The sequence below is a fragment of the Bos indicus genome, chromosome 4 (genome assembly GCF_029378745.1).
Source record: "Bos indicus isolate NIAB-ARS_2022 breed Sahiwal x Tharparkar chromosome 4, NIAB-ARS_B.indTharparkar_mat_pri_1.0, whole genome shotgun sequence".
In the NCBI taxonomy this organism is placed as follows: domain Eukaryota; kingdom Metazoa; phylum Chordata; class Mammalia; order Artiodactyla; family Bovidae; genus Bos; species Bos indicus.
Window position 1 is genome coordinate 60,963,425 of NC_091763.1, and position 17,522 is coordinate 60,980,946.

General features: G+C 41.7%; 1 protein-coding gene across 3 annotated transcripts in view; it reads left to right on the forward strand.

The window, feature by feature from the left end:
• The window catches only part of AOAH (acyloxyacyl hydrolase), a 186,186-nt gene that overhangs the window by 68,554 nt on the left and 100,110 nt on the right, over positions 1-17,522 (forward strand). For 2 of the 3 annotated variants that reach the window (XM_070787839.1, XM_070787837.1), the window contains exons 7-11: positions 7,328-7,388; positions 8,405-8,547; positions 9,419-9,467; positions 13,004-13,052; positions 15,232-15,326. In XM_070787839.1, coding sequence (XP_070643940.1) covers positions 7,328-7,388; positions 8,405-8,547; positions 9,419-9,467; positions 13,004-13,052; positions 15,232-15,326 — 397 coding nt within the window. The remainder of the gene's footprint in view (positions 1-7,327; positions 7,389-8,404; positions 8,548-9,418; positions 9,468-13,003; positions 13,053-15,231; positions 15,327-17,522) is intronic. The other variant, XM_019958765.2, reaches the window with a different exon arrangement.

Consider the following 17,522-nt stretch of genomic DNA (forward strand, 5'->3'; position numbering starts at 1 on the left):
GCAAGTCAGGTGGTCTGGTATTCCCATCTCTTGAAGAATTTTCCACAGTTTATTGTGATTCACACAAAGGCTTTGGCATAGTCAATAAAGCAGAAAGAGATGTTTTTCTGGAACTCTCTTGCTTTTTCCATGATCCAGCAGATGTTGGCAATTTGATCTCTGGTTCCTCTGCCTTTTCTAAAACCAGCTTGAACATCTGGAAGTTCACAGTTCACATATTGCTGAAGCACGGCTTGGAGAATTTTGAGCATTACTTTACTAGCGTGTGAGATGAGTGCAACTGTGTGGTAGTCTGAGCATTCTTTGGCACTGCCTTTCTTTGGGATTGGAATGAACACTGACCTTTTCCAGTCCTGTGGCCACTGCTGAGTTTTCCAAATTTGCTGACATGTTGAGTGCAGCACTTTCACAGCATCATCTTTTAGGATTTGAAATAGCTCAACTGGAATCCCATCACCTCCACTAGCTTTGTTCATAGTGCTGCTTCCTAAGGCCCACTTGACTTCACATTCCAGGATGTCTGGCTCTAGGTGAGTGATCACACCATCATGATTATCTGGGTCATGAAGATCTTTTTTTTTTACAATTCTTCTGTGTATTCTTGCCACCTGTTCTTAATATCTTCTGCTTCTGTTAGGTCCATACCATTTCTGTCCTTTATCGAGCCCATCTTTGCATGAAATGTTCCCTTGGTATCTCTAATTTTCTTGAAGAGATCTCTAGTCTTTCCCATTCTGTTGTTTTCCTCTATTTCTTTGAACTGATAACTAAGGAAGGCTTTCTTATCTCCCCTTGCTATTGGTTGGAACTCCACATTCAAATGGGTATATCTTTCCTTTTCTTCTTTGCTTTTCCCTTCTCTTCTTTTCACAGCTATTTGTAAGGCCTCCTCAGACAGCTATTTTGCTTTTTTGCATTTCTTTTTCTTGGGGATGGTCTTGATTCCTGTCTCCTGTACGATGTCATGAGCCTCCGTCCATAGTTCTTCAGGCACTCTGTCTATCAGATCTAGTCCCTTAAGTCTATTTCTCATTTCCACTGTTAATTGTAAGGGATTTGATTTAGGTCATACCTAAATGGTCAAGTGGTTTTCCCCACTTTCTTCAATTTAAGTCTGAAATTGGCAATAAGGAGTTCATGATCTGAGCCACAGTCAGCTCCCGGTCTTGTTTTTGCTGACTGTATAGAGCTTTTCCATCTTTGGCTGCAATGAATATAATCAATCTGATTTCAATGTTGGCCATCTGGTAATGTAGGGACCACTCTAATGACCTCCTAAAGGAAATCAGTCCTGAATATTCATTGGAAGGACTGATGTTGAAGGTGAAGCTCCAACACTTTGGCCACCTGATTCGAAGAACTGATTCATTGGAAAAGACCCTGATGCTGGGAAAGATTGAAGCTAGGAGGAGAAGGGAACAACAGAGAATGAGATGGCTGGATGGCATCATTGACTTGATTAACATGAGTTTAGCAAGCTCTGGGAATTGGTGATGGACAGGGAAGCCTGGCGTGCTGAAGGTCCATGGGGTGACAAAGACTGAGTGACTGAACTGAACTGAACTAATAACCTCATCCAAACTTAACATCTGCAAACATCCTCTTTCCAATAAGTTCCCATTCACAGGGACCAAGGGTTAGAACCTCAACAGCTCTCTTTGGTGAACACAGTTGAACCCACAACAGAGGCACTTTTCCTATGTTCCTCCATCCTTCATCTCATCAGCTTCATGGAAGCTAAAGCCACTGAACAGCCCCCAGTCTGCTTTGAAAGTATCTCAGGAGAAGAGAAGGCTGTGCTTCTGACCCACATTCAGAACCTCTTAGTTTAAAAACTTTTCCTGGTTCATCTGCCCACATGAGTTCCTGTAAGCCAGCTGTGCAAAGTGCTGGCCTAGATCCCGGAAACAGTTATCAACACTGCTTTTCATGAATAGAGGTGGAGGCGGACAGTATCAGGATATGAGGAGTGGAGGGGGAATATCAGACATGAAAGAAGATGCTGGGAGGCTGAGAGACAGCCAGGTCCCTAGGTCCCCAGGCCCCTGATCATTTCATCATATCTAGCTCTTGTTGAATTGAGACTCCTTTCTCCTCCTTGCTGAAATCATCATTACATTTTCTGTGTCAAACGTGGGCCTGCAGGACCAAAACGACATCTCTGCAATTGAACCACCTTTGAAACACTGAATTCAAGAGCATCTGTGGCCAGAGATTTTCCTGGCCCAATTTAAAAGGGAAATTCTTTTTATGAAAAAGCAATATGTTTTTTTCTTCTTCTAAAACATTGTGCTTCTAGTATAATTCATACCAGGTCACAATTTATTCAGTGCTGTTTGGTTTATAAAGCACATTTAAATGCAACCTCATTTATTCTTCAAATAACCTGTGGCTCAGTGATAATAATGACAAGGAAGAATAACCCAGTACTGTCTCTTTACCAAGAACTCTTGTAAATGCAGCCCTGTTAGCAGACCCCATTTTTGTCCCCCTTTTTAAATATGTAAAGTTATTTTCCCCAAGTCACAGAACTAGTCATGGATACATATGATATTTGGACCCAGAACCACTACACTGTCTGTCCCTTGACCCTGAGCCCCACTTTCAGATGAACAAGTTGGTTCTAGTTCATTTAATGCCTGACCCACTAACACAGTCAGCAGGTAGTAGAGACAAGACCCACATGTCTTCTACTGCATTAACCCTTCCGTAAAATCTCCTCCAATAAGAATGCCTTTCCTGCTCCTTGCCTCTCCCTGTGCCCTGCTGTTTGTTCTAATGCCGTCAAAATGCAATGGTGGCATCTCCACCCATGGTAAGAAGTTTTCCAGCTCCCAGCCTGTCTTCAGCCATGTAGCTAGCCTCCTCGGTACCCCGCGCTCCCTGGCACCTGTTCCTGCACCCTGTTCTTCCCTGGCTGCTTCCCCATCAGTCTCCCACACCTACCAACAGCTTTTGAAGAGTGAGGAAACCATTTCTTGGTCAACTTTTTAGCCCTGCTCCCTACCACAGTGCTTGACCTCAGTAGGGACTCAGTGAAGAAACAAATGAATAAACAAAGAAAAAACACTAATTTATTAGAGACACAAATGTGTAGGATACCAGGCTACTACCTTGGGGCAACCAACGATTTTGTTGTTTTGTTCTGATCAGAATTCACAGTGCCTATACACTGCCTAATTTTTTTTTATTGCAGCAATGGTGAGTCAGGAGGGTCCCCTCTTAATATCGATAATTTATTCTTTTTATTGAATTTCCAAATGCTTAAGCCCACCTATATATTATTTCACATAAATTCACACAGGCTATCATATCCTGTGTTAATTGCATTTTTATTTCATCGTTCTTGGCTTTTTTCATTTGTTCCTTCTTGCTTTTGCCCTGCTCTTGCCACTCACCTCAGTCCCTATCCCCACCACACAGTGAGCCACATAAACATGCCAGGAAGTGTCTTTCCATGGTTTGCTCTGCTTTCATTGCATCTTACAGAGATGCATGTAACACATCCACGTGCAGAAGAAACAGAGGCACTCTGACCCTGCACTGCTGCCTGGGATTCAAATGTGAGGCAGATACTCATGGATACTTTATTTTCCCTAGTTTTCTTTTGTTGTAATGCTCCAGTTTCATGACACAGTTTTAGGCGTTTTGAGTTTGAATAGCTCAATATTATGTAACGAATAACATTCAGCTGCAGTCACAATTGCTCACTGGGTCAAGCTTGTCAGCCAGACCCCAAGCAAAGGGCAGGAGCAGCAAGCAGGTGATCAGCTGCACCAGCCAAGGTGATAACTGGAGTTCTAGGTATCTTCACTGTAAGTTCCCTGTTTTAAACATCTTTGCTGCCACAAACATTAGTTTCACCATATAACTAATTAGCCATGAGGTTAATTACACAATTAAAGAGACTTTATTACTAAATACAAAATATCTGAATATATTTAAAGGGTGAAAAGTGAAAGTCAGTCATGTCCAACTCTTTACAACCCCATGGACTGTAGCCTACAAGTCTCTTCCATCCATGGGATTTTCCAGGCAAGAATACTGGAGTGGGTTGCCATTTTCTTCTCCAGGAGATCTTCCCAACCCAGGGATTGAACCTGGGTCTCCCACATTGTAGGCAGATGCTTTACCATCTGAGCCACCAGGGAAGTCCATTTAAAGGGTGCGTAGATTTAACGGCACTACTGTGCAGATGACTGACCTTATTCTGTGACTTGTGCCTGAGCACTTGTCTTCCAGGGCTTTCATTCTTAGTGTTTTACACATTGATTCGCCTCCTCATTCGGCATCACAGTTTTTCTTTTTGCTAAAATTTCTTCCTTTGTTAGAGGAGGTATCAACTTCCAAATACTAGGATGCATATTTATACCCAAGCTTTGTATTGCATCCCATTCCTGTGCTTTTGCCTAGAAAGGAGCCTAGTGGGCTACTGTCCATGGGGGTGCAAGAGTCGGACACCTCTGAGCACACACACATTTGTATTGCGTTAGGAAAGCCTCTACACTGTTGTGTGATCCTGGCGTCTTGTCACATGTCTGTTGATAAACATTCCAGAGGTTTATGGGAAATGTGAGCTCAAACCCGCGATTTTTCAGGCGCTCAGCCTCTTTCTCCTCTACTGCAGTGTGTTTAGAAATAAGAAACTGGCTCTTGGGGCAAATCATCATCATTTGTCATGATTTTTGTATGATACATATCAAAACAAACTATCAACCAGTCATTTTACCTTTTATGGGAAAATTGTCTTATGGCCAATTAGTTACACAGTGAGAATGTTTGTAACAAAAATGCTTGCTGTGAAGGTACTTACAGCAAAGAAGTTTACAGTAAAATTATCTAAAAATAACGGGCATGCATAACTGGATTGGACATTGTATGGCTGGGAACCTGAAAATCTGAAGAGAATCCATGGGTTGAATTGGGGATATATCCAGAAACTAAAATGTTATAAGAGCAGACAACTTAGGCCTGTTTGCCCAGTCCTAGAAGCCACCCTTGGAATAGCTGTTAGCACTGTGCATAGTAAAGAAAAGAGCTAATATTTTGTGAATACTTATCACATGCTTGGCACAGGTCTTCCTTGCTTCACATAACAACTCATTTAGTCTTTGCAACAGTCCAAGGAAGCAGGTACTGACATTGACCCCATTTACAAATGAGCCAACAGATGTAAAATTGATGAAATAATTTGCCTTAAGGTTATGTACAGCAGACCTGAGATTCAAATCCAGGGCGTCTAATTTCAGAACCTAGAGCTATGTTATAGGGCTTCCCATATTTTTCATTCCTACTAGAATGCCTGTCACCCAATTACTTGCTTTGAAAATGCTGTCTAATCCTTTAACTTTCACTTTAAGATTGCCTCCCTCCCTGTAGAGAGGGAAATGTCTTCCCTCTGTGTGCACAACCCTCTTAGAGAATTTTCTCCATAGCACTGTAGCTATCTATTAATGCATTGTTTTCCCCAACCATCACTGAGTTCTTCTAGCATAGGAAATGTATCTAATACTCATCCTTAATATCTAATATGATGTCTGGCACATGGTAGGGACTTCAAAAATAGCTATGGAATGAATGAATGAATATTTTGGCATACAACCAGGTACCTGTAAGGATACACAGTATTTCAAATTTATATACAATTTTGCAGAAGCAATGATAGTAAAAGTCAACAATGCTTTATCCAAAACCTTGGAGCCAGATGTAATTTGGAATTCAGAATTTCCCAGATTTTAAGAAAGTGACATATCATGCGTATACTATAACTCCCCACACTCACACTCTTAGCACTCCTGATTAAACACATTTATATTTCAGCAGTGAAATATATGGATAGTCATATTAAGTAGGGTATAGGTTATGAATTGCCTTAGATTGGTTTAGGTCAAATTTTGCCATCAAATAAATTAGCTTCAACATTGAAAATAAGAAACCACTCTTGGTTTTCAGGACTGTTTGGATATGCAGGCTATGAATAAGGGATTGTGGAGTTTATGTAAATTGCAACTTATGAGATTTAGGATGGCCGATTTACCCACGTATGTCTAGAATGTATGGTTTTGGTTAGTTACTTTGAGCCTTTAAAATAAACAAGTAAAGGTTAATTTAATGACCAAACGTTCTAATTCTAGAAATAACTCATTGTTCCTTCCTTCACGGACAAACTCTCACCCCAAAGGTGGCAAAGGTGGAAGGAGACAGTTTTGGCATCATTGAGAAAGACCTTTTACCCAGTGCTTTTTCTCAGATTGATAATACGGCTGTGTGGGTTTGTTCATCCTCTCTCTCCTCCCTACCCCATCCCTCTCCCTTCCCCTCTTCCTCTTATTCTTTCTCTTGCTCTGTGTCTTTCCTCCTTTTCTCAACTAGGAGCCTAAAACAGCTATCCAAGAGGTCAAATACATACATAGGAGAACCTTACCTATTCTTCCAGGGGATGTCATCCGCAAGAGATCTGTAAAGTGGACCTCCAGTGGCTCCACCATCCCAGAGCTCCTAAGACAGGCTCCACACCACCAGTTAGGCTCCATGCTTGCTCTGGCTGAATTCGCTAGCCTGGAGACTCTCAGAACTGCTGAGAAGCTCTTGATTCAGAAGACCATTTACTAAAACCTATAAGGGAGCATGTTACTCTCTCTACATTCTAAGCTCCAAGAGTAACCTCACTCTGCCGTATGATGGCACTTGCCTGCTACTCTGTAAGTGATTCTCCTAAAGGGAAAACAGTGTTTGCCATTTGGAAGCTGGGGAAAGTCTGGTAGTGAGGACTTAAGGGAAATCCTCGCTCAAAGGAGGTATCTGTAGTTCTTGGCATTAATTGCTCGATCATCAATCACATCAATTACACCCGGCTCTTAAAGGGGAGTGACAACTAAATGCCTAACGGGTCTCAGATGAAGTGATTTAAAAGAGGAGAAACTTAAGAAAAGACTTCTGTCCCAGAATGTGTAAAATGTGTAAAATCTCTAGTACTAAGTTCATTGACTGGACCGAAAAGGCAGTCTCCTTTCCTGAGGACCTCAACAGCCATATCCCATGGCCTCTAAAACTTGAGTTCATTATATTTTACTTACCCATATAGGCCAAGTAAAATGTCAGAGAGAAAATCATTCTGTTGAGTGGCGAGTAGGAATAAACAAAGTTGGGCTGGTACTCAATTTTATCTTTACTTTTTAAATTTTTATTTAGGCCCTTAATTTTATTTTTAGAATGGGGTTTTGTTAAGTAAACTCAACACAGTCATATCTAAACATGTCTGTATTTATTTTCACAAACACGCTTTCTTTTTTCTTAGCTCACAGGTGTTTCATTTTCTTTCTTCTAGAAGTATACAAAATTCTGTGCCATTCAAAGATGCCGATTCAGACAAATATAGTGATTTCCCAGTAAGTATTGTTAAGAGTAACCAGACGTTCAGTAAATATTGCATTGCTTCCTATAAATTTCTTTCCTTTAATAAGACAAGATTGAATGCCATTTGAATGTATTATTAATTTGATAATACACCATTTTATAATGTTTATATACCTTTATGCTATCTCCACATGGACCATCAAAGTGGATCTTAGTCCTAGACTGTTTTCATTTCCTGAAGCCATTCCCAGCTGGAATTCTCCATGGGGATAACAGTTATCTTGAAAACATGTCATGAATTATTTTCAAAATTCTTAAATATATTTTAACTTACATTTTAAAAGTGTGTATGTGTTTGTGTGCACATGTTTGATTTAGAACAGTTAGGATATCATAATATTCTCTGTGAAATTCAACAAGCAAGTAACAGATGTCACAAACTTTCCAAAGTTGATGGGATCTCAGATACTCTACCTGGCAATTCGAGCAATAAAAGAATTGTTTGACATCATCGTGGCTCTTAATCCTTTTGAATCAGACATGTCAAAAATATAATAAATCCATGCAAGTAACCAGTTTGGCTAGAGTTTTTAATTATTCAGTAAAATTATTAATCGTTGAACAAAATAAACCAATTGCTTTGGGGCCTGAGAAGGTTGATGATTAATAGAGAAAGTTCAAGGAGTTGGATGGCCCTGCTGTGTGTGGAAGTACACATAGACACATACACATGAACACACATGTACACACAGACACGCGTGTGTGAAACATGCATTTGCATAACCACCCATGTGAATGTACACATGCTCACGACTTGCAAATTCACACAGGTGCACCCCCATGCTGTCACATATTGGCACACACACAACAGTGCACACACACACGCACACACACACTCATGCTACACCTGTGATTGGCCCTGGCACCATATTATATTTCACCTCACTCGGGAGGTCGTAGCATATTCACCTTAATTTTCTTGGTGATCTCTGGTGTTCCCAGACTATATTTGAATTTGAAACTGCGGATGTCAATCCCCCTCTGACAGCTCGGACTGGCCTTCACCGTGGACAACATCAGAGCAGAACTGACCCTTCCTGTGTGTGCCCTTCACTTTCAGACACTGCGGGGCTTTTATTGGCGAGGGAGAGATTGCAACGACAGCAACAAGATGGCGTACCCAGGCAGAAGGTAATGGTCTCTGCTCATCACTGATTTTGAAAATTACCTTCTGAAAAGGAGGCGGGAGGCATAATTATCTCCTCCAGCCTAGGGGATTCGTGCTTACAGAGAGAAGGGACGTCCGTGTCCTCACTGAAGTAAAACTCAATGAAAAAAACCAGTAATTGTTCATTTTATTGCCCCCCAAAATGCTCATCGAGCATTGCCAAGCATTCTGCATCATGCTGCGTGGTAAACAAATAGAAATACGAGTTTACAGTCTAGTGGAAGAAACAAGTGAGTAGACAGGTTATTGTGGACATTTATCCATCCGCCTGCTCGAGCTCTACAGGCAGCCCTGGGCCCAGAAAGAGTAGCCTTTTCCACCAAGAGTAAGGCAAGGTCTGCAGGGAGTGGAGTGCCGGTTTCATTTTAGTCCCAGGATGATGTTCAGCCAATCACATCTCAAAACTCAAACTGGATATGCCAGCCTTCATCTTAGCTGTGACTACAGTGCTGAAGCATTAACCAGATGTTTGGGACTTTAGAGGCGTAACTTTAATGGTGTTGCCTGTCTGAAGAAAATAGAGCGCAGATGTGTTCATTACGCTCATCAGCACCATTACCCAACAATACCACCCATGAACGTAGTCAGTTATGAAAAGGCTGCATTTGGTCCCCAGCTCCCAGCAAGTACCCAAAGCCAAGAGAATGACAAAGAGGCCGAGTGAGGGTTCTGTGGGCCACAACACACAATGGTGTGTGGCATTTTCCCTTGAAGAACCTGTTGGTCATCAGTGACACTTGGTGTAGCACTCATTGATTCATTCCTTCATTTGTGAAGCTGACATTCAGAGTGATAAATATATGCTGAAGACTAATGTGGCTGTCCTCTCTGTAGGCCAGACAACTGGGACTCATATCAAGATTCAAACTGTAACGGCATTTGGGTAAGCAACTAAATTCAGACTTAACCCTATTCTCTGGCTTTCTGCCCTCCTTACAAGCCCATTGCCTGTTTGCTTAGTTAGACCTGAGGAAGAAGATAAGATGGTAGGCTAAGGCAACTCTTTTTCTGCTGTTTGAAAGAGCAGCATAGAATCCAATCACACGTGAAAAGTGTCAATGATGTAATGAGAGCTGAGGCTCTCTCAGTCACAGCCACTGTAAGTCTTGTTTAAGGTCACTCACATCTAATCCCTTGGTTCTGTCTGAAACAGTGTGAAATTAAATGAATCATGGTGTTAGCAAACTTTTTACAGCAACCCAAACAGCTGGTGGAGCAAATCACATGCTGTCACCGTTTCATTGCAGCCATTTTTTTCCTGTTTCATAAGGCTAGCCAGGCAGAGTGGAAATTACCTGTAGTTTCCCCACTACCTACATCCCGAAGCATCTATGCTGCTACCCTGGTTCCTCATGAATAATAGATTAGAAGCTTCCAGTAGAGAAAAGGGAAGGAAGGAGAAAAGCCAAACACTTATCTGAGGACAGTAATGGCAGCAAATCTAAATTTTGTGAGGTCTTGAACTTATAGGATTTGAGGGCTCCTCACCCACTCCAGTGTTCTTGCCTGGAGAATCCCAGGGACGAGGGAGCCTGGTGGGCTGCCACCTATGGGGTCGCACAGAGTCGGACACGACTGAAGCGACTTAGCAGCAGCAGCATGAAGTAAAAAGTATACCAAATACAAAATCAAGTATAAAAGTATGATTAACTAGAATGATAAAAGAAATCTTAACAAATTCCTGGAGTCTTGGAAATTCAGGTCACTTTCTTTTGAGATCTCTTTTCCAATTTACCAGGAGTGCTTAAGTGGAAACATTGTTCTGACTGCAGCCAGACTCCTCTCCACCTAAAACACTCTACAGCTCCCAGCTGCTCCCAGCACTCACACAGGCAGGGATCATACAAACAAGGGGCCTTGAAGTTTAAGATTCCACCCCACTCCAGTACTCTAGCCTGGAAAATCCCATGGATGAAGGAGCCTGGTAGGCTGTAGTCCATGGGGTCGCTAAGAGTCGGACACAACTGAGCGACTTCACTTTCACTTTTCACTTTCATGCATTGGAGAAGGAAATGGCAACCCACTCCAGTGTTCTTGCCTGGAGAATCCCAGGGACAGGGGAGCCTGGTGGGCTTCTGTCTATGGGGTTGCACAGAGTCGAACACGACTGAAGCGACTTAGCAGCAGCAGCAGCAGCTTCAAGATAAATTGCCTTTGAATGGCTGCCTTATTTGCTTGAATGAAGAGGAGAAAGTTTCTGTAAATAGTTTCTTCTCTCCAGGACACTGATGGTCTGTTATTTCTGAGATATGGAGAGCAAGACAGATTGTACCCCAGTATAGCCCACCCCACCCATCCTATCATTAGTCAAATTGCCTTCTCATGAGAAGGGAAAGACATCACCCCTAGTCTTAAGGTATGGAGGTGTCAGGATCCCTAAGGCAGCTCTTGTTCTGTTAGAGTCAAGCTTAGCTGTCCTGTTGGATGACACAAAGGTTATTAGTATGTGAAGCTCCTATCTTTGTTCCATGACCCCATCCCTGCCTCTGACGTGTGACCCCACCTACATATGGAAGGCCAGTAAGAGACAGTGCTCAGTTCAGTTCAGTTCAGTCACTCAGTCGTGTCTGACTCTTTGCAACCCCATGAATCACAGCATGCCAGGCCTCCCTGTCCATCACCAACTCCTGGAGTTCACCCAAACCCATGTCCATCGAGTCGGTGATGCCATCCAGACATCTCATCCTCTGTCGTCCCCTTCTCCTCCTGCCCCCAATCCCTCCCAGCATCAGAGTCTCTTCCAATGAGTCAACTCTTCACATGAGGTGGCCAAAGTACTGGAGTTTCAGATTTAGCATCAGTCCTTCCAAAGAACACCCAGGACTGATCTCCTTTAGAATGAACTGGTAGGATCTCCTTGCAGTCCAAGGGACTCTCAAGAGTCTTCTCCAACACCACAGTTCAAAAACATCAATTCTTCAGCGCTCAGCTTTCTTCACAGTCCAACTCTCACATCCATACATGACCACTGGAAAAACCATAACCTTGACTAGATGGATCTTTGTTGGCAAAGTAATGTCTCTGCTTTTTAATATGTTATCTAGGTTGGTCATAACTTTCCTTCCAAGGAGTAAGCGTCTTTTAATTTCATGGCTGCAATCACCACCTGCAGTGATTCTGAAGCCCCAAAAAATAAAGTCTGACAGTGGAAATCCACCAGGAGCCCAGAGAGCCAAGACTCAGAGTTCATCATCAGTTAATAGGAAAAAGACACATGACCTTCACACCTATCCCTTTCCGTAGAGGAAAAATGACTCCCAGAATCACAAAATCATGAACTCAGAGAGGATTTTGCAACCACCAAGTCCAACATTTCCCTAACTGTGTCCAGGAACTCCGCTGTCAAGTGGGAGGTTAAAAGATACAGGAGGAGGGGTGCTATACCCAGGTTTAGAAAGTACTGGGTCAAATAAGCCTAAACAGTTTGCTTTACTTCCGAATTTCTCAGCGTCTTTAATGTTTTATTGCACACTGGGAGCCCCCACGACCAAGAGAGTGAACACATTGTTTCCAATACATTCTGACCATCAGGCTCTTCCTAGAATCCTGTTAATACCATTACTATCTAGTGGAATGCCAGTGTTCTCCAGACCAGAGTTTGACAAGCAAAACAAAACAAAAAACATAACTATATATGTGTATTAACTTTTCCTTAGGGTTATCCAGACTCTGCTTGAACCTTCCAAGGACCAGTTACTCTACTAATGCACAGACCTAGCATTCAGTGTTAGAAAGTGCCCTCAGCTATGGTAACCCTGTCCAACTCACAAGCTCAACCTCACTGATGGGTTTCTCAGTCTCATTGTATCAACATTTGGGATGATGTCTTATCGTCCAGGCTGCCTTGAAAAATGTAGGATGGTTAGCAGCATCTCTGGCCTCTCCCCACTAAATGCCTGTAGCTGCCCCTCCCCACACTGTAACAACCAAAGATGTCTCCGGACATTGCCGAAGTCCCCTGGGGATGGGTGCAGGGCAGGGGCGGGTAGGGGGCTGCCTTAAAACCAGCCCTGTTGAGAATCACTGCTCTAGAAACATCACTCCTTAGGCACTGGAGAAGTCAGGATACTTAGAGCTCTAGTTTAGAGACCGCTGAGCCCACTCTGACCCTGTGTCCCAGCACTGACTGGACCCTCAGTGCTCCCTCCAGTGACACTTCCAGCACTCAGAGCCCTGCCCTGCATCCTTCTGAACAAGATGGTCCAGTTTCTGGATCTCTCCTTATTCCTGCCCCCAGGTCCTTAAAGCCTAACTCACTTACGTAGAATGTTGCTACCTTGGATTAAGGGCTCAAGAGACTTTAAAGGATTTTATCTACTGATTTGCCTTTGTGCTTTAAAAGCCATCTGGGGAGGATTTTGTACTTGTGTCTCATAAATTTAAAAGCAAACTGCTAATCTCATCACTTCTCTCTTAAAGGGTGTTGATCCAAAAGATGGAATCCCATACGAGAAGAAATTCTGTGAAGGTATGAATGGTAAAAGTCAGTGTACTTATCCTAATAGAATATTCTTTTCTAGTCTGAGTCAAATTGAGTCGAACAGACAAATGAGGAAATGCCTGATGCTACAGCATATTGAGTTTAACTGATTCCTTTATTGGGTGACTGGAAAGTTATTAGAGGGATAGTTAGGGAGTTTTGGATGGACATTACTACTTTTAAAATGGATAACCAACAAGGACCTACTGTATAGCACAGGGAACTCTGCTGAATATTATGTAACAACCTAATTGGGAAACGAATTTGAAAAACAATAGATACTTGTATATGCTCAACTGAGTCACTTTGTTGTACAACTGAAGCTAACACATTATTAATCAACTATACACAAATATAAAATTCAGTTTTTTCTTAAAGGCTGTAAAATAGATACCATGGTAACTGAAATCCAGCACCTCTCCAAATAAGAAGATAAGTGGAGGTGATAATTTTCATTCTGCTCTGTGTCCTTCTCAATACACCATAAGGTCAGACATCTGGGCTTGTACTGACAAAGTCCTTGTGTCAAATGGGTTAAAGGCTTGTATGTGGGTAACTTGAGGGAGGCCGCCAAACTATAACTGCTGAGAGTTCCCGAAAACACTTGAACAAAAGCTCTGTATTCTAAATGCCCACGTGCCACAGACCCCTGGGCCACCAGTAGTCTTTGTACTCTTTTTTGGGGGGCTAAGTCATGTCCAACTCTTTTGAGACCCCATGGACTGTAGCCTGCCAGGCTTCTCTGTCCATGGGATTTCCCAGGCAACAATACTGGAGTGGGTTTCCATTTCCTCCTCCAGGGGATCTCTGCAACCCAGGGATTGAACCGCATTTCTCGCGTCTCCTGCATTGGCAGGTGGTTTCTCTACCACTGCGCCACTCGGGAAGCCTACCAGTACTCTTAGGAGAAACTTATTAATACCAACCACATAGTGCTGAAAACATGGCACTGCTGTTGCCCAAAGAGCCTCACACAAGACCCTATGGTAGCACCACTATTTTTGTTTAGGCAGTGCTTTTTCCTAACATTTAAAAATATTTCATTCACTCAACAGGATATTTCATGAATACCTATTCCTATTATGCACTAAGGTCTATACTTGGCTCTGAGTTTTCATGGACAAACATGATATAGTCCTTGTCCTCAATCAACTTAAAGTCTAACATCTCTAAGCTGTCAGGGGAGTAGGATAGAGGTAGAAAATGTAAGGACCCAATACATAAGTCATACCATTTAGAAATGCTGTTGCATGAATAAAAGAATGAATTAACAAGTAAATGAATAAATAAACATTGAGTGAAACCATGGTGTGAGGCTCTGGGGTCACTATGGAATCTCTTGGATTCCCTAAATCCCGTCCCCTCCTCGATGTCCTGGGCCTTCTCAGTCCCCAGTTGCATAGCCAAATGCTGGCTGTCCCAGAGTCCTGAGATAGGGAGCCATTGGAGCAAGGCTGGAGCATCCTTGGACCTGATTCAGGGGGCTTGTAGGCGGGGAAAGGAAGCTCTCCTCTCTGACTCTGGGAGGCATCACTTGATTCTTTCAGGACTTTAAGAATTTTGGAAGAGTACATGCATCACCCATGGGTGAATTCCTCAGAATCAGATGAAGTGATCTGTAACCTCAAATGTACAAGGCTGCACAGTGACTTTATTTTTCCATTTCTCCATCAATCAGCCGTAATTGTCCATTCTGTGCTTTTGCCTTTATAGATTCAGGACTTTAAAAATCCATAACATGCTTGAAAAATCAAAATTGCTCCATGATATCACTAATTCCTAAAGAGAATTATAACAGAAATGGGTATGCTTTCCAAGAAAGCAATTTTTCAGGACCAAAATCTGGGCATATTTCTGAGTTCAGATAAACTTCTGATGTTTTTATTCATCCATCATTCACTTAAGAGGTTGCACAGCAGTTTGTTTTATGCGGAGCTAGGAAACACACCTGCATCTCTACAGCTTAGTTGGCAGTTTCAGTGGCCTAGAAATCTCATTCAGCTCCTAAATGCTATGCCCCTCATCCACTCAAAAAGTGGCAATGTATCACTGTTATGATGCTCCACGCATGGAATACACACCAGGGTATGTGCTCACCTAACTACCTAACCTAGAGGCTCCAAACTACTTGAGTGCATAAATAATGCAAATAAATTGTGCCCCCTAGGTTCACAGCCCAGGGGAGTCATTTTGCTGGGGGACTCAGCTGGGGCTCATTTCCACATCCCTCCTGACTGGATCACAGCTTCGCAGATGTCTTTGGTAAGTAATTTTGGCAGTAATCATCCCCAGTGTGCCAGCCTTTGTGTTTGTTTCCCCCCTTGCTCTCTATAAATGTAATGTCAGTTCCAAACAGGTGCGAATTTCCCTTCTCAGCACAATCTGCCATAAAAGGCACTTCCACTGCCATTTCAGTTCAGTCCAGTTCAAACAATGTGATAAGAACAACACTCTCACAGCAAGACCATCTTGTCCATCAGAGAAGGAGGATGGTGCCCCTGACAGGTGGGAAGGAATGCAGGCACAGTGGGAAAGCGCTTGTCACATGACCACCTTGGGATGTGGTTCCGTCTTCAACCTTCTAGAAAATGGGACTGCTGATCCAGAGAAATTAAACTACAGAAATGATCGATTCTTCCTTGATCCCTTTTGCACATTGAAGAAATCAGACATGAACCTGAACACTCTCTAACTGGGCCTCTTCCAGTTTCCAAAACTGGGCAAACACAGCACTCCCTCGTAAGGATGAGAAAACAGAGAAACATTTGAATATAGAAAAAATGTTCATGATCTCCAAAGAGGAGAGCTCTTTCAAAAAAAGCTTGCAACAGGAAAGTGAATTTTGTAAGATATTAAATCAGATTCTCAGTAATAATTTGAGGAGACAACACTAGTGAAAAAGAAACAATCTGAGATCAGGGAAGACTACTTTTAGGTGAAACAATAATTGCCTGATGTAAAAATGCGATGGCCATACTGACGAGAAGTTGGACAATGCGAAACAAACAGGGTGAGAAAACCACTGTGGCGGATTCATTTCGATATTTGGCAAAACTAACACAATACTGTAAAGTTTAAAAATAAAATAAAATTAAAAAAAAATAAAGTGTAAAAAAAAGCAATAAATAAAGCCAAAAAAAAAAAAAAAGAGAGAAAACCAGTCAGCCCACTGGGGAAATTCTGAAACTCACATAAGAGGCATAGGATAAGTCCTGGGGATTGACTAGGAAACCCAGAAGAAGAGAATACATCAGACAGAGAAGTGGTGACCAAACTGAAAAAAAAAAAAAAAAAAGATAATTTTCTTTAGTTGAAGAAATCCTTGACTTTAATCCAAAACCCACTCAACTCCAGAAAGTGTAAAACAGACTCCTCATCGTGTCTGGCTTTTCCTTTTTATTCCAAGTATGAAGAATAATCTTGCAGTCATTCTGCTCTTACAAATAACTGGGGACATACTAACAGATAAAAATCTTTTTGGTATCAGACCTCACTCTCAACAGTAAATTTTGGGAAATAGTGGAATAGCTTCTACAGCATTTTGAGGATGGTGTGTTAAAAATGCTCCAACTGCCAAGATATTATTCCTACATGAGAGTCACAGAAACATATTCCCAGTCATCCAAAGATTCAGAAAATATAACAGATTTATACCTTCCTGAAAAAAAATATTTTAGGAAGTATTCCAATTTCTCTGAGCATGATATTACAAAGGGAAGCCCAAAAAAAGTATTACTAGGTTTAATTACATAAAATCTTCAAATGTGTGCAATGTCAAAAAATTCATAAAATTAAACGATAAGTGAAAAACTAGAGCAATATTTGTAGCATATGACAAGATTTAAATCCTCTAATAATAAAGAGTTCCTGCATATCAGTAAGGAAAAAAACAATTTAATTTTTTAATGATCAAGAACATGACCAATAAATATAAAAACAGTTTCATCTTTAGTAGTAATCAAAGAAAAACAAGTTAAAACAGCAATGAGATATCATCTATCGTCTGATAAACAGGCAAAGGTTAAAAAGTGATGAAGGCCTACTTTTAGCAAGATGAAAGGGACATGTTCATTCATCACTAATGAGACCTTAAGTTGCTAGAACTTCTCTGAAAGCAACTTGACAATGAGCATAAAGTGCAACACCATAGGCTATAGCCCACCAGGCTTATCCATCCATGGAATTCTAAAGACAAGATTACTGGAATGGGTTGTCATGCCCCTCTCAATTTTGGACATACCAGAGTTCAAATCCTGGCTTAGTCACTTACCTTTAATTATTAATATTTTCTCTGAACTTTAATTTCCTCATGTGTAATATATAAATAATGAGAGATATTTCATTAGAAATACAGGATGATTTTATGACAGGTGTTGAAAATTGGACTAGTTATTTCTACCTAACTTTCAACTGAGACCCCAAGATAATGTGGGTCAACTATTCCCACCTTCCACAGTC